The sequence below is a fragment of the Lagopus leucura genome, unplaced genomic scaffold (genome assembly GCF_019238085.1).
Source record: "Lagopus leucura isolate 7727_CA_CO unplaced genomic scaffold, USGS_WTPT01 Super-Scaffold_100008, whole genome shotgun sequence".
NCBI classification, from domain to species: Eukaryota; Metazoa; Chordata; class Aves; order Galliformes; family Phasianidae; genus Lagopus; species Lagopus leucura.
The window spans coordinates 11,774,154-11,799,573 of record NW_024962265.1 but is presented as its reverse complement, the minus strand read 5'-3'; the positions used below and the strand labels follow the sequence as shown (position 1 = coordinate 11,799,573).

At 40.5% G+C, this 25,420-nt stretch overlaps 1 protein-coding gene and 1 long non-coding RNA gene across 3 annotated transcripts in view; one reads left to right on the top strand and one right to left on the bottom strand.

The window, feature by feature from the left end:
- Positions 1-320: 320 nt before the first annotated feature.
- LOC122180677 lies at positions 321-21,604 on the bottom strand. The gene is made up of 3 exons (XR_006179199.1): positions 21,531-21,604; positions 20,664-20,793; positions 321-705 (listed from the first exon to the last, which is right to left on the bottom strand). It is a non-coding gene; the product is annotated as an uncharacterized LOC122180677 (long non-coding RNA).
- The window catches only part of NAPEPLD (N-acyl phosphatidylethanolamine phospholipase D), a 19,823-nt gene continuing 15,555 nt past the window's right edge, over positions 21,153-25,420 (top strand). The window contains exon 1 of one of the 2 annotated variants that reach the window (XM_042872503.1): positions 21,153-21,358. In XM_042872503.1, the coding sequence (XP_042728437.1) occupies positions 21,153-21,358 (206 nt within the window). Of the gene's footprint in view, positions 21,359-21,488; positions 21,566-25,420 lie in introns of those variants that run through there. The other variant, XM_042872504.1, reaches the window with a different exon arrangement.

Genomic DNA, 25,420 nt, shown 5'->3' with positions numbered 1-25,420 from the left:
ATTTACATTGCCAGACTCCAAATCACGGGGCAATGCCAGAAAAGTCACCATATATATAAAAGTCAACATATACCATGTTGTTGTTCTGGAATATTTTTGTGTGTAGGCAAATCCCTTAGCATTTCACAGTGAAAATATACTGAATGCCCTAAAACCTTTGCACTGTCACTGCATGTGCTGTGTGCTTAAGCAGAAGCTTTGATACTGCAGAGGGGATCCAGTTTCTGTCACAAGGACGGAAATGCACAAGGACTGCATTATAACAGTAAAAAAACCAAAAGCACAATGTACTGCACACATTTAAAAATGAAAGTGGAAACTGTTGTCAACTCATTTATTAAAATACAAACCTAAACACCAAGAAACCAGGTGTTTCTGAATTTGATACAGAGCCCTTGATTACATTTGTTATAGTCTCTGTGATTTAAATTTTTACTGTTACTGTTATTTTACTGCCCATACCGCTTTAGTACCCACATAACCTATGTCTGAAGCATTCCAGCTGCAGTGTAGGCACATCCTTTCAACAGAGAATTTGCATTGGAGGCAAATTAGTTTCTGTGGAATAGAAAATCCATCTCTACATGAAGCTAGCCACACTTTTTTTCTTTTTTTCCCCATTTGGTTTTTCCCTTTTTAGTTTATGCATATTCAAAAGATCATTCCAGTTCCAGCATTCCTTGTTTCAGATGCATCTCTGTCAAGCTGTAAAATAAAAAAGCAAAGCATCAAACTGTGCATTTGAAAATTAAAATTAAGCTTCTCTTCTATTTTACAGTTAGATCTAACTGATCTCATTATGCTGAGATTTATCTCAAAGACATTTTACCAGACTTCACTGAGCCATTAGCTATCCTAGAAATTTGAATCCTTGCTAGACAGAGAATTACAGCTTAAGATAAACTGATTATCCTCATATTATGTCTCCTACTTAATAAAATAGCAATGTCTCATATGTAAATGCAATCTAAAATTTAGCATTCAGCAAAGGTCATTAGAGAGATGCAGCTTCAAATCAAGAAATGTTGCTATTCAGCTAAAAATGCAGTAAAAGAAAACAGATACTGGTGCTTTAACTGTACGAACTGAATATACAAACACAATCTAAGTATCTCTGAAACACTACTTTTCAAATGGTTTGAACAATATCTTTTTACAATTAGAATATTTAGAAATGGGCTATTATAACAAAGGGTGCTCACAATATCTCTATGGTTAAGGTAAACAGTTTTACCTGCAGCTTCCAATGGAGAAACCTTCCTTTATATCTCTTACACATCTAACTCAAGCAACAATGAAACAGGAGGACCAGGATTAGCAGGGGAAGTTCTGAATAAACAACTTGTCCTTGTAATTTATCCTGCATTTATCTACGTGGTACATAAACAGTTCCATGCAAGTTTCAGGATGCCATGTAGCCTTACGAAATGGGTAGATGACAGAGATGAGATTCTCAGAATGACAGTCTGGTTCTTTCTAATTCAGACTACAGATTTCACCCTAAGAAAGAGCAGCTTTGCATTTTATACTAAGTAGCTCTTCTAGATCAGCATTCCTCATGAACAGTACAGCACTTTTGGTTTTTGAGCAGGATTTTGTGTCCAAACTGATAGGAATTGCACTAAAACCTGTAATAAAACATGGTCTGAATTATACAATTCCAGCTAATTTTCTGGGGAAATGAGGTTTCTGTGCTCATTACTATACAGTAGCGACCAAACTGAACACAGAGTACTCAAAGATAATGTCATTCCTATGTTTCATGAAAATGAGTGGCCAGGAAACTGCAGCTGAGGAAGAGGCTGTGGTATCAACTCACGTTTTTTTAGAACCCACATTGGGGAGAGATTGTGTTACACAATGTCCAACTTTTAAAAAAAGAATAAAAAGATCCAGCTGCTCCCAGTGCCCGTATATCTGACTGGTTGCTTACAGAGAAATATTTCCACCTCACAAAAAAATGCCATTCAGTAGCAGTGAAAGTGATATAAATTGGAAATCTACATGTTCCTACCTGATTCAGGTGATAACCAGGTGTCAACACAGAGGCTGAACACCACACTTGGAAATCAGTACAGCTTTACTTCTGAACTAGAATGACAATCTTGACATGAGTGAAGTATGATTATACCAAAGGGATTTTCTTTCAATTGTATAGATAAAATACTTCTTTCAAAATAAAAAGTTCCTGTCAGCAGGACACACTGTCGTGATCAGGTTGCTATGGAGGTTGTCTGGAAGCACTGTCCTGACTTGCAGATTGATTCAACTTCAGTCAGCAGGCAACGGCAACGCAGCATCAGAACAGCGCTGCTCAGGAGAGAGACCTTCAAAACTGCTGAAACCAGCACACAGTAAAAGCATTAACGATTGAAATTGCCTGCAGCTAAACTACTGGTTAGTGCTGGGTTTGCTTTTGTGGAGTCATCATGTTCACTGCTTATTTACAATTCACTATGTTTTTAAAGCAATGATATAGTATTGCACTTAATGAACATGCCGAAATGCTGCTGCCAGGAATTGCATTTAGCTTAGCCAAGCAAGTAGAATTCAAACAAGCCTAAAAACTTGGGCTAAAAAAAAGATACTTTTTTTAAGAGGAAGTTGTTTTTTTGTGTGAATAAAGCTATGCTGAGTATATAAATCAAGCTCTATATATGGTTTTCATGTCAGCTGCTCACTGGCATCGAGCTAATTATTTTTATCATTGCTACCTATAGGTTATCCTCCATCTGATTAAATTGCAAATAACTTTTCAATCCCATGGCTTCTGGGCAGTAAGTGCAAGTGCCTACAGGCCACTGACATCAGTCTTTTGCACTCTTGAGCTGTAAGGAAGTCTGCAAATTCAACATGAAAACCATTGGCTGAATTTACATTTCATTTGCTCATTAAGAGAGCAGCTCCTTTGAAACTGCTGATTAAAAACTTTCTTCAGGGAATATTATAGTATTTCATCCGACTGAAGTTCTTTTTCTCTTAATAATATTTGTGCTCTGAAATAAGAAAGGAGGACCTGTCACCAAGTACTGAACAACTCACTACCTGAGTTCTGAAGACTTCTATCAGAAAGATAAAAGGAAGGAGTTTGGATAGTTAATAACAAAGTTCTCTCTCCAAGAACAGTATGCCAAATTCAGTCTGATACAGCAATTCAGTCGGAAATTACTGTAGGTTCATCTGATTTAGCAAAACAGATACGTTTCTTCTCAGCTTTTAGCAGGCTTACTACAGAACAAGGATCTTAGAAAACAGTTTGTTTGTTTGTTTGTTTGTTTTTGCTCTTGTTGGCATTCTACAAAAGTGTTGCTTCTGCACCTTTCCTTGGCTACAGCCACATTCCACATTCAGGTGAATTGTTTTATATCATTATTTTAATTTGATGGTGGATAACTTCCCCAAACTCCAACATTCATTTCAACTTTTTTTGCCAATCTTATGGAAAAGTCACTTTAAAAAAATATTTTCTCCAGAAAGTAATCAAAAGGGCACACAAATTGCTAGAATAATTCAAGACTATTCCTTCTATGTTCAGACACCATGCAGGTAACAAAGATGTGAGCATCTTTTCTTAAGGATCTGTAGAAGGAAACCTACATTTTTTAAGAAGAATGCTGTTAATGCAACTCTTCGCACTGATATAGCACTTAAACTTTCAATTTTTGATCTCTGTAGTCTCAGCAATGTTTAAGAAACTGCTAACAAACATAAAATTCAGACTATGTAGTTTAATATAGCTAATAATGCAGCATAAATACAGACTTATCCATAGTAGCAACTGACTCAAGGCAACTTTTGTTTAGTTACCTCAGTTCCCCATTGCAACTGAACTGGGGAAGCAACATATACAGGTATTCTGCTTCATAGCTCTATCCAACTTCTTAGCTGGTTTAAGCCTTGCACTGATTTCCATAGTCTTGTAAATTCTCTGAGGTCCATAATGCCACTATGGACTAGCTGAATTTAATATCTTTATTGATGATCTGCATGAGGAAATTGGGTGCACTCTCAGTAAATTTGCAGATGGCACCATGTTGGGAGGAAGTGACAATATGCCTGAGGGTAGGAAAACCCTACAGAGGGATCTGGACAGGCTGGACCACTGGGCTGAGGCCAGTGGGATGAAGTTCAGCAAGCGCAAGTGCCAGGTCCTGCACTTTGGTGACAACAACCTCATTCATTGCTACAGGCTTGGGGCAGAGTGGATGGAAGACTGTGCAGGGGAAAAGAACCTGGAGGTGTTGGTTGATGCTTAGCTGAACATGAGCCAGCAGAGTCCCAGGTGGCCAAGAAGACCAATGACTTGTGTAAAAAATAGTGTTGCAACAGGACAGGGAGTACCTGTACTCAACTCTGGTGAGGCCACATCTTGAGTACTGTGTTCAGTTTTGGGCCCATCACTACCAGAAGAACATTGGAGCATGTCCAGAAAAGGACAGTGAAGCTGTGAAGAGTCTGGAGAACAAGCCTGATGGGGAGCAGTTGAGGGAACTGAGTCTGGAGAAGAAGATGCTCAGAAGAGACCTTCTTGCCCTCTACAACTACCTGAAAGGAGGTTGTGGCAAGGTGGGGTTTGGCATATTCTTCCAGGTAGCAGTGATAGAGTGAGAAGGAATGGCTTTAAGTTGTGCCAGGGGAGGTTCAGGTTGGCCATTAGGAAAAACTTCTCAGAAATAGTGGTCAGGCACTAAAATGGGCTGCGCAGGGAGGCGGTGGAGTTGCTGTCCCTGGAGGTGTTCAAGAAGTATGTAGAAGTGGTACTAGGGAACATGGTTTAGTTAGGCAATTTTGGTAGTAGGTGGACGTTTGGATTAGATGATCTTAGAGGTATTTTCCAACCTTAATGTTACTATGAATTGGAGTTCTCATTCACCCCTTTGCACTGGACTAACCAGCTCTTTCAAACTAGTTCTCCACACTCTGAGTAGCCAACAGGACAGAAACAAGACAGCTCCAAAATGTGGTTATCCATTGTACTCTGGAGACCTCTGTTAGGATGGTTACTCAGAAATGTCTGCTGGTGGCACTTATCTCTGAACTAATGAATAGTTCAACAGGTAAAGATAGCCAACTTCAAGGCAGATGCCTTTGGGCAAAGCAGATCTTATCCTGAGCTTCAGGCTAGTAGCGCATTCCAGACCTCACTTATCTGAAGATCAGATCCATACATTTTATTAAATTATTAGAAGGTATTATACAGACTGTAAACGTATTTACTTAAGGGCACAAAAGGCTGAACTTATATTTTGTAAGGATCTCCAGCAAGTACAATAACGTGGAAATTCAGTAGTATCTTTATTAAAGTTCTTATCAATAATTAAATATAAATTAAAACAATTGAGTAGTCTCTGTGTTATTTATCTTTACATTAAGTTCATGTTTTGATGCTTGCACATATTACACATATTTAGCATTCAAGATGATATAGTTTTTTGTTTGTTTGTTTGTTTGTTTTTTGTGTGTGTGTGTGAAACTATTAACTACACTGTAGAAACTATCTAGAGAAAAGCTAAGTGTTGACAGATGCCTGGAAAAGAAGAAATTGAGATTTTTGTCACTTGAAAAGCCAGCAGAAGGAGCTTGAGAATGTGGGAGAAGATTGGCGAGATATTTCTCACATAATCAAACAGCTAACTCATTGAAGCTGATATTTCTAAATTTCAGTTAAACAAATGAATTGCACTGAGTTTATTGGTGCATATCTCCTAAAGTCTTTTCGTAGATTTATTTCAGATTCACTGGCCTTTTTTTATAGCTCTCTGAAAAAAGAAAAATTGGAGCTTCTATAACCCACCATGCTCTCATGTCCCAGATAGATGCCTTTCTCAAACGCTATTACAGCCCAGAGTGCCAGGCCAACCACTTTTTGTGGGAGATGACTGCTTTTGCTGGTTATTTTCTTCCCTACCATTTTCCCATGTTTTTAATCTAACTTCCAGATGTTTGGCAGCCAGTGCAGAGCAGGAACAGCAAGCAGGCTGCCAAACATGTACATGTCCCACTGTGTATGCAAAGGTTTGCTGTGTATTTTATGCACATTGCAATTCTATAGAACGCATTCCATCTTCTCAGAATCCATGCAACTTGAGCCGCCTATTCTCATAGAATTGTCAAGTCTGCAATGCAAGAATTTCAGTGCTTATACATTACTGAATTGAGCTGTAGATATGCAATAGGCCTGAAATACCCAGGACACGTTCAAATATATATACATGTCTAAAGATCCAGCATACCTTAAGCACATTTGCTTCTTTTCACCTCTGGAACTTGAGATAGTGATTAGGAGGTAGGGAGAGTACCTGTGTATCCCTAGAACATGCATTTCTTTCTTTGAAAATCCCAATTAACTAAGTATATAAGGAAGAATTGGGTTAATAGAAGAGGCTTAAGAGATCTACCTAAGAAACATTTTTAAACATGACAGATGATCTGCAGTATGAATACAAAAAGGCTTGGAATAGGAATCCAAGTGACAACTACTAAGTAGTTCAACAGAATGAGGGGATGGGACTGGCAGTTATTCTTTAGCTGGTTTCAGTCATTGATTGCATTGATTCTATGCCATCAGAATTCCATTAGAATAGTAGTTGCACTATTTTAAGCTTTAGTGATAATCTCGTGTTTCTGACCACAGCTATCAGTCAGTTATCCTGATAGTCTGTTAATGGAGGCAGATCTTTTTTGTACATTATATAACATTCATTTTATTCTGAAACATTTGTCTATGGTCAGATATAAAAAATAAAACCAGAAAGCCTAAGAACTTGCTGCCTGATGCACAGAGCACAAATCTCACTGCCATTCCTTTTGACTTTCCCACTTCTCTTTTTTTTTCAAACGATAAAAAGTATAAAACCATAGAAGTATTTTCTAGTCTTGGCTTTTTAGCAGTGAAGTTATTTACATCTCTTCTTTTTAAATTATATGTTAAGCATCAGGATTAGTTTTTAGTATTATAGTAGATTTAACATGATTTAGAAGTATTTATTGAGAAACTCTGAACTCCCCAGAGCTACTTGAAACTATTCTTTTTTATTATTTTTCAAGGTTTTCAGCAGACTCTGGATGAATAAAAGGAGTATGTGGCATTTACATGAAATTTTTATTTCATCCATATAAGGTCCTCATAAATTTCTCAGGAATGTATGCATCAGCTCTCTTTTCCTAGCCCAAATTATGCATATTTGAATATGGAAAACCCATCCTTCCAGTTTGCAATAAAGCATGTGCATAGTTAAGATTCACTATCTGGTCTTCACAGACAGAGATTTTAAAGGTATGAATCAAAGTTCAGCAGAGTCAATGAGACACTCTGATGTCATTCAAAGTACCCACATTTAAACAGACAGATTGCATAGGATAGTGACTGACTTACAAACCAAGCCGTATTCCCAGTTCCCAAATTACTGATTAACTTTCTACTAACCCCCAGTGTAATGTAAATTTCTTTTTTTTTTCCCCCCCCACTTGTGCTACTTTAGAATACTTCAGCCTTCGCTAGTGTCACATCTTTATTGGGCTTCTGCTGTTATATTTTCACTGTCTAAAACTCACACTGATTTCTTCCATTACAAACTTTTACAGATTTCAAATACAGAGAATAAAATTCTGCCCAGAAAGTCTGTCCTTTTGTATCAGAGAGGCTGCAGAATTTTATCCAACACATCCTACTTCAGATCCTAATTACTTCATGTTAGACCATGTGGACTAGCAAGGCATTTTAGTCTAGTGAAAGAGTTGGGTCTGAGTTTATTTCACCTGCCTTTGAAACATAAATGAAAAATAAGAGCTTTGTGTTGCCATTAACATTCTTCGATAGTCATTGAAGAGAGAAGAAATCCTCTATTTCACACATTAACAATTCCCATTTATACAAAATGGAAGATACAGTCCTGGAGGAAATGCCATTATGATTCTGTCACTGTGTTGTGAAGTCACAGAGATCTGCATTTTTCAGACAAAACAAATTACTATTCTGTAAAAGGTAGAGAACCATTGACATAGCATGGATCTTAACCACAGCTTATACTTGAGGCTGTGATGTTTTTTTCTTTAAGAACTAAGTGGAAGTTACATTCTGTGTTGCCCTTCATGTAGGTGTTTTAGCAAACATGTTTTTTACCCCAAATATAACCACTGTTTAAGATACAAGAAATATCAAGAAAAACTATATTGAATCATGTGTAAGACTGATTGATTTCTTAGTGTGAAGTAGCCCATTATCCTCTTGTCTTAGTTTCAGCTGGGATGGAATTGTTTTCTTGAGTGTCTGGTATGATGTTTTGGTTCTAGGAGAAAAGCAATGTTGGTAACACGATAACACATCAATGTTTATAGTTGCTGCTAAGCAGTGTTGTTCAGAATAGAGATCATTCTCAGCAAAGGGCCCAAGGAGCTGGGAAGGGAACAGAGTCAGGATGGCTGACTTAAACTGGTCAAAGGGATGTTCCATACCACATGACATCAAGGAAGGAGTTTTGACAGGAGTGGGAGTTCATCTCTCTCTCTTCTGCTGCTCAGGGGTTAGCTGGGCATTGGCTGGGTGGTAGTGAGCTTGTGCATCACTTGTTATGTACATGTATACACACATATATGTTTGTCGTAATTACTATCCTTTTCTTTTTCTCTGTCTTAGTAAATAGTTTTGTCAGAAGTGAGTGAGCGAACAACTACGTGGTGCTGAGCCACCTGCTGGGTTAAACCACAACACCTCTTTTACTGAGAATCTGAAAAATGCTAGTCCTTATCTATATCACCATTCCTGTTAAGTCTCATTTTCACTTTGACTGAAGCCTTCCTCTACAAACACCTCTTCTACTGTCTATTGTATTTTTAAATTATTTTCTTGTTTTTAACCTTTCTTCACCTCCTTGTTTCCGCAAATGCTTGCTTACATATTGCTTTGATATGTAAATTAGAAAAAAAGGGAATAAGACTTCCAGGTAGAAAAGGAAAAGAACAAGTAAAGACATCATAGATCAATTAAGAGCTCTAAATTTTGTCAGATTTATATAATTCACCTATTCATTCTCTATTATTTCTCAGAAGTAGCCGTTTCAGTCCTGCTCTAAATAAGGAATGATTAAGAAGAAAGGAAATGATCAAACATTCAAATGGGAAAAAAGAAGAATCTGAAAGGCATTTCTTTAGCTTCACCTTCTAGTTCCTTTTCCCAAATAACAGAAAAAGTAAAGCATTCCTAAGCATCTATACAAAGAAAAGATTATTAAGATGATGGAACTGGGCTCTACAAAGTGCTGTATGGTAGGATGGTGATAGACTATAGGCATAAGTTCAAAGAAGAGATAGTTGAACTGGATTTAAGGGAAAACATTTTTATCATGAGGCAGTCATAAAGTGGTTTGTGAAGTCCTGAAAGTTTTCAAAATCCAACAGTATAAAGACAAGTCTGAACCCAGTCTAACCCTGCTTGGAACAGAATGTTGGACTAGAGACCTCTTGTGATCCCTGCCAAACTAAATTATCTAGTGATCCTATGGTGATAAGTAACGGATAATACAGTTTTACCAAATACCAGTCTTGTGAAAGGAGCCTTCTAGAAGTGGGAAACAAGCTCTGCAGATTAAGGAGAAGCAATAGATACTTAATATTATTATGCCAGACGCAGTTATGGCTAGCTAAAGAAATATTCTGAATCTGTCTAGGGAACAGATTCAATTTTCCATGAAAATTCTCCCATCTCATGACCAAGCCCTGTTGTCCTCTCCTGGGGGCCACACAGAAGAGGGCAGAGTGGCCCTGACATACATGGATAGTTCCAGTTCTGTACACAGCCTTTTCTTGGGGGACAGGGAAATGAACATCTCACACTCTCATCACACTGATCTAAATGTTACGCTGCACATGTACATCACATCCTAGGATAAAAGTGTGCTCTTGTGAGCTCTCATCTGTGAGAATTGTGCCCAGGGCTGAGGCTCCTGGCACAAGAAAGGTGCAGAGCTGTTGGAGCAGGTCCAGAGGAGGGCTTTGAAGATAATCAGAGGGTTAGAGCACTTCTACAAAGAAAAGCTAAGGGAGATGGGCCTCTTTAGCTTGGAAAAGGGAAGGCTCTAAGGAGACTTCATTGTTGCCTTCCAATACTTGAGGAGAGCTTATAAGCAGGAGAGAGACTTACTTTCTACGTGAGCAAACAGTGATAGGACAAGGGGCAATGGCTTTAAAAGTAAAAGAAGGGAGATTTAGGTTGCATGTTAAGAGGAAACTGTCTGTTTCAAGGGTGGTGAGGCACTGAACAGGCTGTCCAGGGATGTTGTGGGTGCCCCATCCCTGAACGTGTTCAAGGCCAGGGTGGATGGGCCCCTGGGCAACCTGATCCAGTGAGTGTTTACAGTGATCCCTGTGAGTGATCCCTGTTCACAGCAGTCTACTCAGATGCTCTGTAGTCTATACCAGATAAGCTGGCTGCTGCTGATCCAAGTCAAAATTACTGTAAGGTGGTTACTTATGAAGTCATTACCCCGTGCTCTCTGTCAGCTGGAAGAACATGGCAAATGGAGCTCTAAAGAAGCCTGTCCTGCACCTGGCACTGTTAAATATTTGAACTCCTGGTTTGATTACAGAGAAGAAAAGATATTTAATAAATGACTCTTGTACATACAGAAATTGCTGGAACTCTGAAGAATAGGATCAACATTAAAAAATGGTAACAGACCAGAGAAATCATCTGGAAAAAATAGGATGTTGTTCAGAATGGAAGGTACTACTTAAAAAAGAATCAGCTGCACAGAAAGATGATGAAGTGCTACTAACGAGCCCCCCTGAAAAGCGCCTGGGGTAGTATTTCACCATAAACCCAACAAACCAATGCTGTTTTGACACCACATAAAACTGCAGCTGGCACAATGGGATATGTAGACAGGTATAATAAAAGACACACAAAGCAATGTCCTGTTCTAATCAGCGCTGATAAGAAATGGAAAAAAATTTTTGATCTTTTTATTTAATTATATCTGGAGATGTAACTCCATTGTCCTCTCTACTAAATTGGAATGAAAATGAAGGAAAAAGTGTGCCAGTGTCACGTCTTCAGGTTTTCTTAAATTATGTTATTATTTTTTTTTCGCTTGCTAAGTCAGTATTGTTTTATCTAGTGTTAGTGTACCCCTGTAGAAGTGAAACATACATGAAGCTGTGTTTTGAAAATAGTTGTTTAGCTTAAATCACATAAGCAGTAGGGATAAAAGAACCCTTTGATTTGTAACTGCTCATTTTGCTTAAATGACAGGAATGGCAGAGATAAGAGAACCCTTTATCTTTTTCTATGCTGAGAACATCTCTTACTATTGCTCTGTAATCATTTTGTCCAGGTCCATTTATGCTTTCTAAACTCCCCAAAGTTCTCCTTGTGACACAGGTGCACTGACATCAGGATTTAGTTTCCTTTTAGCTAGCCTTGAAAGCAAGATCACAATTTGACTCTTTCATTTCAACTCCAAAGAAACGTATTGCTACCTTTGTAGAGATCTTGGTGAAACAAGGGGAAGTAGCACTTGAAATTTCCACTGCTTCTACGATTAGACAAATAGTGGAGTTAAAAATCAGTAAAAGAACACTAGTCACTCACTACTTTTCTACAAAGCAGTAAATCACTCGTTATTCATCTACCTCCAAATCTGTAACATGGTTTCTATCAGCTTCCATCTCAGGAGGTAGAAAGCTTCCTACTTAGAAGTAATTTTTGTTTCCATTTTACACATAGTTTTATCCTATGCTTATGTTGTTTAGGTACTTTTAATACCAATTCTTATGATTCATTAATTATCACAATCATTTTATAATCTGACACCAAAAGAATTTTCATTGAAAGAAGCTTACCATTGTGTAATACAGATCTGTATTCCTGAGTCAATTATAAAGTTTTTGAAGAAAAAACTATACTAGAATATTTAAAGACGCATGATTCATCTCACAAGTTTTGAATAAAATACATAATCATTATATCCCATTAAAAAAAAAAAATAGAGAAATAGAACTACACTAATTACCTTGAAAAACTATTTAAGTTACCTTCAGGGAGTTTACTTTGCCCATAAACCACCATCAACATTTATTTATGCATTTTAAGTAATGACTGTGCACTTCTGTTCTTGTCTTGCAGATACTAAGTGGCTTAGTTCAGATTCATCTGTTTTCCAGTGATATCTATGATTGCCTTCTTTCACTTATTCAGTGAACCAGCTGTGTTGACTGATGTCTGAGAAATCAAGTTCACTCCCAGAATAATTCCATTGTCATCAATTTAGTTGCAGCAAGAACTAGTTTGACCCATGGATCTCAGTATATTCTAGAAGGTCATGCAGCCTGTCAGTAGCTCAGACAGGATTTAAATAGAGGATCCTCCCAAACCTCAACTCAAATGAGCCTCTTTTGACATCATCATCATGTCTACTCATAGAGTGACATTTTATCAAATGCCACTCTAAGCATTGCTCATCTGTTGGCACACCAAACAGTGACCTTCCTGGCTCTTGTCACATGCCCTCATTCTTCATTTGCATTTATTTATAACCCTCTCCTCTGTTCAGTGCCAGCTGTTGAAGTCAAAGCGGATTTCCTTTCCCTCTCCCTCCTGGGAGCTGTGGATGAAGGAGAGGTTTCAGCTTCATTTCAGTGGGGAGGTCAGCCTGGGAGACCAGCAGCTTCCATCGGTGCCACAACAGCTTCTTAGCAGCGGAAAGCAGTTCCTGCAGCATGCAGTATGCCTGTGTGGTGTTACTGACAATTATAATGCTCCAGTTACATGAAAGAGCCTTGCTGAACATAATGGCTTGGATTACAGAATGCCTTGAAGTCACTTCTAGCCCTGCATATATGTCTGTAATGTATGTACAATAATGCTGCAAAAACAGTTTGCACAGGCAAGAAAAAGGATGGTCCTTGACTGAATATTTACAAGAACTCTCAAGGAAGCTTTGACCTATCTCACTGTTATACACCTTTGTTGTAATTCATGCCTATTTTCCCTACAGTAACTCTACTGAATTTTAAAAGTCATTGTTTTTTCTTGTTTTTCATTTCACTGTATGGTTTTCACTGCAATATAAAAACTAACTTGAAATTACACAGAAGCTCACAGCATTAGTTGATTCTAACCAGGTCAGACTTACCAGCCAATTTCAACAATATTGGAAAGAAGGACAGAAATCTGAAGGGCTTTTAATGGATTACAGAATCTTAGAGCATTCCTTTGCTTCTTAGTGAAAGTGGACAACTCAACTACATTCCAATTTTTACTGAGATTTATTCATATTAGTCCTTCTGCCTGTGGTCTGGCTTTCAAAGAAAGCAATCATCAAAAATTTGTGTTTGCTGGGTTGTTCTAAAACATTTGTACTGGTGAGTCAAATGATCAAAGCCTCAGAACACACAAGAGTGCATTCCAAAAGTAAGCCTAATACAGTCACAATTATTGAAATTCCTATTATTTTCTTCAACCTCAGTAGCTAGACAGTGGAAGGAGACTCAAATTATTCTCCAAGTATGAAGAATGCAGGTAGAAAACAGTACTGTGTGTTATGCTGCCAGCCAGTTTGCACAAGTGACCAACTGGATTAGCAACAGCTCATGCTCTCTCTTGCCCAAGGAGATGGTGAGGTGGGCATGGAGAGGGGTGGGCTCATATTATTGCATTGGCAGGGTGAATATACGGAGCACTGAGTAAAACTGAACAGAAAATCCAGCTTCCCTAGCTTCATTCTTTCTGAAATAGCCTACTTATATAGCACTCATATAAGCACACATATAGTTTGATGTGACATTGTCTTTCTGTAAGCGCTCTAGAAGCATACAAGTAAAAAGTAGCCCCAGTTCTTCCACGAACATCATTGATTTTATTCTGCATTGTTGTCAGAGGTACTAAATTGGCTCTAAGCTCAAAAAAAGAGAGAGGGCATATTCAAGTTGCTCCAATCCTAGGCTCCTGGAATGAATATGTCACTATTAGCAGGAAATAAACATCTGTAAACCTCCAAAACAGAGTGACTGTAAGACTTACAGGTATTATGTTCAAATATGAGAAAGAAGAGGGTTCTAGTGCTCCACAGCTTTATAGGTAGCTCCTACAAATCATGTAGAATAAACAGCTAAATTGACCTGTCTCACTCTGAAGATCAGCTCATTCCCTTAGCCCTCTTTGGAAATCATGAGAGCAATCTATTTAGGACACCGCTGGTGAAAGCTCAGGCCTATGCACTCTTCAGGCATCTTCCTTGGTCAGTCTAAATATTTCTTCTGCAGTCTATGTATTTCTTCTGCAGATGTATGCAGTCTGGAATACCCCCACCAGCACATTTTCACCATGAAGCATGTCAGAGTATATGCTTCCACAGACCCGTACTGTGTCTCCTTCCTTTCCTACATATCTCCGTTCTGTCCCTCCCCAAACACTTCGTAGCACTTCCAGTGCACTTACCCCCTCATTTTGCAGTCTGGCCAGGCTAAACTTGGCAGGATGTATTTTCCTCCCAAATCACAGAGGACTGTCTACAGGCCAAAGAGTACTGCCAAAGAGTTAAACTCACAGCCATTGAAGGCAGCCGGACCATCTCAAGGACCCATGCCCCTCACTCCTTTGCTGATGAGGGTGTGGGATGACAAATATCTTTATTTACCACTAGTAAATAGAAGCACAGAACTAAGGCCAGGTATTTCTTAGAGCCACACATCAAAAACTAAGAAACAAACAAAAAATCCAAACAAATAAATAAACAAAATCCCTGCCGAAGACATAAGTGACATGAGAGTAAGGTTCATTAAATGTACAGTGATCTGATCATATCAGAAATCCATCTAGAGGGTATAGTTAAGATCTTAGCAATTACTGACATTCACATTCAAGCCATGGTACTATATGTAAAAAATATTCCCTGACGTAAAAGACAGATACAAGCTCAATCCATTACAGCATGAGTCTAAAATGAATGCCAGAAGGGCACCTTCCAGTAATGCATTTAGACACTAAAAACATTTTGTTGTCATCTTGCCTACAGTGAAAGCTGTAGTACAGTGATCTAGGATTTCAAATTCACAGTTGAAAATGAAGTCACTCATAAAAACATAACCATGCAAGGAGCTAATATATATATTCTTAATGTTTCTTTTTTTTCCCTCCCTTTTTCATGCCAAATGTACTTCTTCCTATTTATTAAACCTGTTAATATATCCTACTCTAGTTACAAATTCAGTCATAAAAGGGCAAGGATTGTTCTTTATGCTTAGTGCCACTGAAAAAAGAATGCAAAACTGACCAGGCCTTTTAGAACCCTGTAATTGAATTTCCTAAATGAATTTTAATCACAGTTATTTCACAAAACGTTATGCAATGTTACAATTTATTACAGGTACTAACCATAACAGAATTAACTCCTAGTGCTGCATGTTTGCAATGAAGTTGCCAAGCTTCGCTGATTTTAGAAACAAATGCAATAGTTTTAATTTCCTCTAAGATACAAGGTTAAATTTTAAATCAGGCATTATCTAGGGCAAGATGTGTTCCAGTAAAATGGGGCAAGACTTCAATCCATTTCTGGATTTGCCTGGATGCTTACCTGTGCTACCTGCTGTAGGGAACCTGCTTTGGCAGGGGGGTTGGACACGATGATCTCTGGAGGTCCCTTCCAACCCCTACAATTCTGTGGTTCTGTGATTCTGTGATTCTGTTTTATAGAGTTTGAATACAAATCAAAACATCTACAAGGCCCGCTTATTGTTAGACATGCTGATAGGAAACAAAATGTTCTGGAAAAGTCAGGTGAGAAGAGTCAGGAGGAATGAACTGGGATTTTCCCTCTCGTAAATCAGCAGCAAATCTGCTTGACCAAAGGTAACCAATACACATTGGTTTTCCTCATTCTGAACAAGATAACGTGGCAGTATTAGACTTCCTCACCTTACAGAGGTTAAGGGAATGACAGATTAATACAAGATAAAGCTTGTGTTTCTCTTCCCCAAAGATCTTTAGACCTTCACCTCTGATCCTATGTGAGATTTTCCTACAGTCTCATCATTGATTTCTGAGCTTCCAGATAAGGTGCATATAAACATGTCTGAATTCCAGGTAGCCTCTGAATCCATACTGCCACTATATACAGTCTCTTTTGCGTCATACATACATAGCTCTGTTCTCTACCTTCCATTGTATTACATCCTTAAGGAGGTATGGAAAGATTTCAGAAGTATCTGTTCTACTTCTCTGAGCTCCTCATTTCTCTGGACTGGTTCCTCAAAACCTCACACTTCCCACTGGAGCCAGGTGTGGCAGTTGTGAGGCAGTGGTCTTCATCCACTGCGTGAAGAAACTGTCAGGAGAGGAAAGAACAAGGGCAGTGCACAGACCTGAGAGCTGCTCTTTGAGGTGGAGGTCTATGCGGCTGTGCTCCAGCAGTACTGAGTTCAGGGAGCCCTAGTTCTCTCTGATACTGGTTGGCACTACTCCTGAGATACAAGGTTAAGTTGCAAAATCAGGTATTGTCTAAGGCTAGATGTGTTCCAGTAAACAGGGCATGGACCTTGAATTCAGTTGCATTATCACTAGGAATTATTAAATCACTACCAAGGTTTAACAACCTGCATTTTTGCTCGTGCCAACACTCTCCCATATAGTGCCCAATCACAGCTGAGGCATTAGAGGGGTGAGGGAACACTGAGCAGCAAATGAAGCCACCTGCTCTTCTGGGCTAGGAAAATATATGCACTGTACAATTTGGCTTCGAGGCTGAAGAATGCTCCTGGACCATTGCTAGTACAGATGCAACCTAAATGTCTCTATTATGGTCCCAGTTATTGTCTTCCTCCACTCATAGTTTGGCAGCCCTGCCTGTGGCAGAGGGGTTGGAGCTTGATGATCCTTAAGGTACCTCCCAACTCAAGCCATTCCATGATTCTATCCTACCTTCTAAGTAGAAAGTAAAGATACTAGCTTGTCATTAGAGAGTATTTCACTTAATATTTAGAAGCGTGGTGGTTTTCTGGTTTTGAATTTTTTTTAGTAGTTCTCTAAATTCCTTCTCTGTAGTCTCCCAAGTGGTCAGCTTCTTTCCCATGCAAGAAGTTTGGATCTGTAACAGTAACCATGACATTTACAGTTACTTCATTAAGTACTGTATATTGGTTCTGCATCAATTTTGTGACTGTCAATTTAAAGCTACCATTTAAACTATAACAGGCTCTTTTGCCAGGTCTGTATCCACTGATCATTCTTGAGCTGTTTTTCTTTCTAGTTCCCGGAACATCCTTCAGCCATAAGGCTTCTGATATATGGAGTAACTCAGAAAGATTTTCTAAAACACATCTTGGAGCTCAGTGAGAATGTTAGCTTAACTATTTTTTAAAGGGCTATGCCCAGATTGGAGAAATATTTTATGTTTAGGTATGTTTTAATTAAATGTTACTGTAAAGCACTCACTGTCTTTGTGTATATGCATTAGCTGGCAGTGTACTCCTCTTTCACAGGATAACTTATCATCCAACGTGTTCTAAAACTGCTTGCCTCTGCCTGCACCATGCGAAATATCTTTTCTTTTTTGACTTCTCTCCAAAACAACACGGGTACCATGAGAATGGTTTCCTCCCCACATTATAATTAGAAGGGCTAGGTTAAATCTTTCCATTTTATCCCAGCATGGGACAGTTTTACCAGAGAGAATTTTACTAACCTAGCAGACTTCCTTTTGGTGCAACATTTATATGCCAGTAAGAAATTTAGTAGAGACACCATCAGAGTGGTGAAAAATGTCTTTGCTGGGATAGTTTATTTCACTGAGAGATCCAGCTCAGACTGCTCCAGTGAGTGTGCTCTCCGATGCTACAAGCTGCATCTGCACTGTCAAAGAAAATGTTGCCTAGTTTATAGTGAGCCTAAGTCTAACAGGGTTTGATGATACTGATACTCTAATGTTAACAAGAGATGACAGAATATGTTTAATTTTACTATCTTGGAGGATTTTCACAATCAAGATAAGACAGCTCATGTACAAAGCTATAAAAATGTTTCATTGTAAGAATTTTGTTTTTTTTTTCCTTCTTTAGATTGTGCTTCAGTTACTGACCAAGACAGTAGGTACCTTCCTCTGACACAGCTTATGTCAGCTAACTAAACTACACTTTGTGAATAAGATATTAATTCTACACTTCCAAGTTCTAAACAAAATATTGATAAATTTCTGCTGCATTGAAAGTGAAACTCTTCATCGAGAGAAGATTTATAGTCAAGTGAGTTGAGCTGTCTTGCTCATGATTAATTCATGCTTTATCTCCAAGGGAAATACACCACTGTGGATACAATTCATGAAATACCAACTGCATGATTCTAATTAAGATACAGGTTGTTGTATTAAGCAGTTTAAGCTATGTTAAGGAATATCTCCTTCCAAATGGTTACTGAAATGATATACCATAAAAACTTCCTCTATAAAATAGGATTCTATTTCAGCTGTTAAATTTCACTGTGAGAAAATAAAATACACTACCCAGTAATAATCTGTTTGATTGATATTCCTCAGTATCTGTGCCTCTCCGCAGTATAAAGCGGCTTCCCAATCCATTTATAGCAGAAATATATAGGGCCAGTCTGAACAGTACAATTACCAGAAATGTGTGCCACTGGAGAAAATAAAATTATTACAGACTAGATGTAACGAAAAACTCGTACCTCATTCACAGATGCCTGGAACCTCCCCATCTGTTAGTTACTTCTAGCCCCCAACTTCTGCAGAATCTGAACATCAGTCCTCTAAGCACATTAGCATGTCTGTGGTATTTTACAAGTCAGACAGATCTCTGCTCTGGGTTTGCACAACTTGTTGAGCACAGATGTCCCATTGGGACTTTTCCTTGGTTTAAGTGCATTTGTGCACATAAGACATTGAGAGATCAAAACATACCAAAGCAGCAGGACCAGACTGAGATCTTAGATGGCTCGTGGGAGTAGTGAAACAGGAAATTAATTTAAAATTCTGGTTCTGCTGAGAAACACCTCTCAACTTTAATTTTCTCATGTTGTGCAGACTGGTGTGGCAGAGTAGGTAACACACATTAGATACAGACTTCTAGCTGTGCCAGAACATACTTGAACAAGTGTATAATTCTTCACTAGAAAAAGAGGCATTTCCCTTTCAAATTAAACACTGTGAACACTGTGTGTTGAATAGACACCAGTTGTCTTTACTTACAGCCTCCAAATGCTGACATCTGTATTTGCAGTATAGACAAAACACGATCAAGCACAGCCTTACTCTTCAGTATGGCTTATGTAGCACTGGTGACATAGAAACAACTTCCAAATGACACGTGCATGCAGCTTTGCCTACAGGGAGACATTCAGCTGACCTTCAGGATAAGCATCCCAAATCCATTACTGTTGGCAATCAGATACTACCGGTCTGGAGGCGCTTGCCTGCTGGATTGCACAAATTGCTATGCATAGGCTTTAATTATTCCTAACCTAACAGGCATTGATTGTAGCTATAAAGAGCAGCTTTATCATCTAACTCATGTAGTCAGCCTTAGATTCTATAAAGCCAGAGTAGAAATAAGTTAAATCCATATACATTTATGTTGAATGAAGTGTGAGTACAAATCAAAACATCTACAAAGCCTGCTTATCTTTAGACATACTGATAGGAGATGAAATGATCAGGAAAAGTCAGTTGAGAGGAGTCAGGAGGAATGAACTGGGATTTTCCCTCTCATAAATCAGCAGCAAATCTGCTTGACCAAAGGTAGCAAATACACATTGGTTTTCCTCATTCTGAACAAGATAATGTGGCAGTATTAGCTTTCTTTACTTTACAAAGGTTAAGGGAATGATAGATTAATAATAAGAAAAGTAAGACTTGCATTTCCATAGAATCATAGAATGGTTTGGGTTGGAAGGGACCTTTAAGATCTTGCAGTTCCAACCCCCTGCTATAGGCAGGGACACCTCCCTCTAGACCAGATTGCTCACAGCCCCATCCAGTCTGGCCTTCAGTGCTTCCAGGGAGGGGGCATCCACAGCTTTCTGAGAACCTGTTCCAGTGTCTCACCGCTCTCACAGTAAAGAATTACTTCCTAATATCTAGCCTAAGTCTGCCCTCTTGCAGTTCAAAGCAATTTCCTCTTATTCTGTCACTACCAGCCCTTATAAAAAGTCCCTCCCTGGCTTTTCTGTAGGTTCCCTTCAGGTACTGGAAGGCCATTTAGCCTTTCCCTCAGTCCCCTCTGGGCCTTCACTGCTCTAGAATGAAAAACCCCAGTTCTTTCAGCCCATCCGCACAGGGGAGGTGCACCAGCCTTCTGATGATTTTTGTGGCCCTCCTCTGGACCTGCTCCAACAACTCCATGATCTTCTTGTGTTGGTGGCCCCAGAACTGGATGCAATACTGCAGGTGATGTCTCATAAGAGCACAGCAGAGTGGCACTACTCTGTATCTGTGCTTCCCCCAAGATCTTTAGACCTTCACTTCTGATCCTACGTGAGATTTCCCAACAATCTCATTACTGATTCCTGAGCTTCCAGATAAGGTGCATATAAATGTGTCTGAACTCCAGATAGCCTCTGAATCCACACTGCTGCTACATGCAGTATCGCACACGCATAACTTTGTTCTCTACCTTCCATCGTCTTACATCGTTAAGGAGGTATGGAAAGAATTTAAAAGTACCTGTTCTACTTCTGTGAGCTTCTCATTTCTCCAGTCTGATTCCTCAGAACCCCTTGCTTCCTTCCGGATGAGGACTGCCCACAGGGGCTTGGCAGTGGACTAAACTCACTGTGTGAGGAGTTTTAATTTCCTAATAGCAAAGGAAAGAACCAGGATAATGCAGGCATGTGAGAGCCGCTCTGTGCGAGGAGGGTCCCCGTTCCAGCGGTGCGGGATTGAGTGAGCACAGTTTAACTTTGGCAGCGGTGGCCAGGCTCCCAGTTCCTGAGAGAACCAACTTTAGCAAAGTTTTCGCTACGACACCGGTGAGTTAGAGCCCGCACAGACTCCCAGACAGGGAACGTTTACGAACTATCGGGATCAACCACAGGTCTTGGCCGGCTCCCAGCCCGACGCCGCCCGCCTCAGGCGCCGGGCCCCGCCGCCATCTTGTTATCAGCGCCGTACACTGCCGGGCGGGGGCGGCCGCGCACGCGGGGCCGCTGCGGCATGGTGCGGGGCAGGGCGCTGTGGAGCTGCTGCCTGCAGCTTGGCGCGCTGCCCTCAGCGGTGTGCTGCGCGGGCGGGAAGCCGCAGCCGTTCGACAGCTCCTGCTGGAGAGCCGCGGAACCGCCGCGGAGGGGGTGGAGCGGCACCATGGAGGAGGAGGAGGAGGGAGAAGAGGACGGGACCGCTCAGGGGCAGCGGCCCAGGAGGTGAGCGGCGCGCCGGGCTGACGGCCGCTGCCCCGCGCCTTCCTGTGGACAGGGAGGGCTCTGCGGGCGGGACCGAGCGGAGCCGGCGCTCCGGGAGCCGTGCGGAGGGAGCACCTGCGCGCCCCACCGCCTCCACAGCCCGGCCGGGATCCGAGCGGTCGCAGCGACGCACCTGCTGCCGGGAAGGCGCGGCGGCACCGGCCGACGGTCCGGTATCGGGGTCCCGCCGGGTGGGGAGGGAGCAGGGCAGGGCCAGACCGGACGGCCGCTTTGGCGAAGTTGGGCGTGGGGGGAGGGTCCCCGGGCCGCAGCCCTGCCGCCGGTCGCGCTGCGGTGTCTGCCGGCGCGGGGTCGGGCTGAAGATGGGTCACCCCGGCTGGAGCTGCGGGCTCTGCCCCGTCCCGCCGCGGGGTTGCGGACCGCGTTCGCCCCGAGGGAAGTGACGCGGAAGAAGAAGTCCTACTTCATCCCCGCCGCCCCCGTGGCCGTGCTCGGGTTTACCGTGAGCGCTCGGGAGGTAACGCTGCAGCATCGCTCCCGGAGCGACGCGTTATGTAACCTCCCGGCTAACGCGCTCCGAGGAACTGACGCCTCGGCGGCCGCTCCCGTGGAAAGGGACGCACGGACGGCGTTCCTCCTGCGCTGTCTGATGCAGAAGTGAAGTGGTAGATATTAATAGAGTAATCTAATATAATTAGTTCAGTCAAATAATCTGAATGATCGGCAGTTATCTCTAGTAACGGCTTAGGCAAAGTATTTCTTGAACATCTTGGCTGCATGCGGTTGTGTCCGTGTTAGACTTCAGCTGAAGAGACTGTGATTTATTTTCACTTACTAAGTAAGTCACGTACCATAGCGAGTCTGAAGCAAGTTCTCAGCCTCTCATTTGAAGTACAGTTTGCATTTAGGACTTTCCTTTTTATTTTTCAAATGGCTCCAAAGAAAGTGACATCAAAAATTAAAGGTCAGGAAAGGAAAATAATTAATTTCATCACTTTTCTGACAGAAGGCTTTTAAAAATGGCCATGGATTTTTCTTCACAGTAGCTACTTTACAAGTTAATGAGGTAGGAAGAGTGATTAATTTTACAGATATGAACCACAAACCACAAATAAGATAAATCCCATACTGCTTTGAGAATCGTTGCAGCAATTGCTTGAGAAATGCCTGATATAGTCTGAAAATGGAATCCCTGTCACGAGAAGATAATGGCCAGACTGAGAAGCCCACTCTGATGTAGGCAGTGTGGCGATGAGGAGGAAGTTAGGGTTGGAAGTGAAACTGGTACAAATAGCAGCGAATGGGGCTTTGGCTCGGTTCAAATTGAAAGAGATCTGTGGCCTTTTGTAGAGGAAGCGTTCCGGTATTGTTATTTTCTTCCCTTGTATAAGCTAAGTGGATTTGAGGAGTTAGCTCAGCAGCAACCTACTGTTTCCTTAACTTCTATAATCCCTAGATTGCAACAGAACTGCTAATTCGCAATTTAGGGGTTTCTTTTTCTTCTGTAAATGAGAAAGCACATGTTTTGTCTGCGATGAAGAAAATGCTAATGCTGTCATATTAATTAGTGCCTTTATGTATAACACATGCAGTGAAATTATTTTTTCCTTTTGGTCACATCTGTAAATCTGTTCCTGATATCAGTTTAATTTTTTGATCAATTGCTGTATGTTTGTAGGTTGTAGTCAGGATTCTCATTCTAACACGCTCAGAGCACAATTGCAGTAAATCACTTGGCCATCTGGCCTCTATGTGCAGCTTGAATGAAAGGGATTTTTCTATATGGCAGACGTACATGGTTTGAATATTCTTAGAAAACCTTGGAGTTGAGTCATATTATTTGTTGCTTGCATGTAATATATGAGTGCATATATTAGCAGCTATATAAAGGAGGTGTAATATGGATTTAGCCTATAACTGCATCGAAATGGATAGCTCTCACGGAGTTGTTCAGGAAAGAGAACTGGATGTTACCAAGTGACACCATGAGGACACTTGGCTGCAGTCCTCTGGTGTCCCCATTGTGAGAAATAAGGTTTGGTGTGGTGTTGTGCGAGGGAGTGGTCAGGTGGTGAGGAATTAGGCTGTGTAAATTGAGAGATTTTTCTTGGGTAAGCCCTGCTAGCACAGTTAGTGCTGGTGGAACTGTCTGCTGAGCAAGGTTTGTTGTAAGGTGTCGATTTTTCATTGCATATAATGTTTGGAAGTAGTTTAATTTGTTTACGCTGAAGGCTCCCATGCTGTGGGCTGGTTTTTGAAGGAAGTTTTCAGTGCGGTTCAGCTATTTCTGATGATGAAATTGTGGCAATAATGAGTTGTTTGTGAGCATCTATTTAGGCTTGTTAAAATGAAACACTTTGTCTCCTGAAAACTCCTACGTATTTAGAATGGTGCCTTGAGAATTAGTAGATGGCTCACATTTAAGTTGGAGATGTGCTTTGCCTCCTTCAGAGGGGGAAAACAAACAAACAGCCTTAACACGAATGCTTTTGTTATTGACTAACAACAGAAGCACTTCAGATTTCTTTGAGAGTACTTGGAGAGGCCTCCCGACCTGTGGTTGTAGGGATAGAGAAAAAGGCTGTTTGTATATGGGGGAAAAGGGTGATGCCTTAGGATGTTCCCAGTTTCCTTCTGTATTTGTGTTATTCTGTATCTAGTGTTCTACTACTTATCATTCAGAAATTCTGTGTTTGGGAAGACTGATCACCTCATAGCTAAACTCTTGTGAAAGGTGGTCTTTGAACAGCTGCATTCAAGAAAAACGTTTTTTCAGTAAAGAAAAGCTTTATTTTCCTTTCATTAAATGATGTGAAGATTATTTATTTGAATTTCAACACATTTAAGATCAAGTGTTATAGTTTTGGCAAATCCATATGGCTAAGGGGAATGTGTATGTACATAGAAAGAGAGAAAGGATGTTATTTGGATAAGCAGAAATTGAACATATGATGAAATCCAAGTGTGAAAGTAGATTAGAAAAGAATTTAGGGAAATATTTTTATATTACATAGAAATCACATTGGATACTGTGTGCTTAGACTCTGAACCAAAGAGTGGGAATTAAGTGAACCTGCATTTAAATATGTATATAAACAAAAATGTGTGTCTGTTGACTTAGCAATGAAAACTTGTTTAATGCTTAGGCATTGCTGCACTTCCTGGCTAACTGAGGCTTTGCAGGATTTAAAGGATTATTTTGATTGTGAGCCTAGAGAAAGTTTGCGTAGTAGTTTGTTCCTTACTGGCATGGAGAGAGAGAAGGAAGAAAGAAAATTAAAAGGCTTTGTAAATGAGGTGGAGATAGTGACTGGGGAGCTGCAGACATAAAAATGCCAGCACTGAATTGAAATGAACCGCTTCAGGTCCTGCTTTGCCATGTGGGTCCTATGGATGAAGGTGTTGGCAAGGCTTCTGTGCACTTCTATGGAACAGTTCTTACCTGTCTTTCTTTCTACCATAGTATGTTCAAATAGAGCCTTAGTCTCATTAAGTGTGTCAGTGTGGTGTTGTTTTGTTTTAGTCATATCTAATTGACATAGGGTGTTAGGCAGGGAGCCCTCTGCCCTCAGGACAGAGTGCAAGCCTTTAAAACTTCATTGTAGTTGAGAAAAACCTGTGCTAACAGCACAGCATCAGCATCACATAATGGCTTAAAATACTAAACCCGATCTGTGTTGTCTGTTAATGCATCTGAGAGGCTAAAGCGTGTTTGCAAATACTGAACTTTAAAGTTGGATCATTTCTTCTAACTGTAAGCTTCGTGCTGGAAGGGTTTGTGTCTGTGATTAATTGTGTTCACATCAGCAGACCAGCTAATGAAGAGCTCGTCCACAAGGCATTTATGCAGAGCTGATGCCAGAACACAGAGCTGGCTCTGGATCCTGTGACTGGATGGGTACAGTGAAAGGTTTGCTCTTTTAGAACAGCTTCATTAGAATTCCTTGCAACTGTGAGCAGCTGTCTGTGGAGATTATCCTTGCTGCTGGAGTCCAAAGGTTATCTGTACTCAGCTGTGTGCATGGGCTGTCTTCTGGTATTTTTCTGTTGACTTTAAAAATC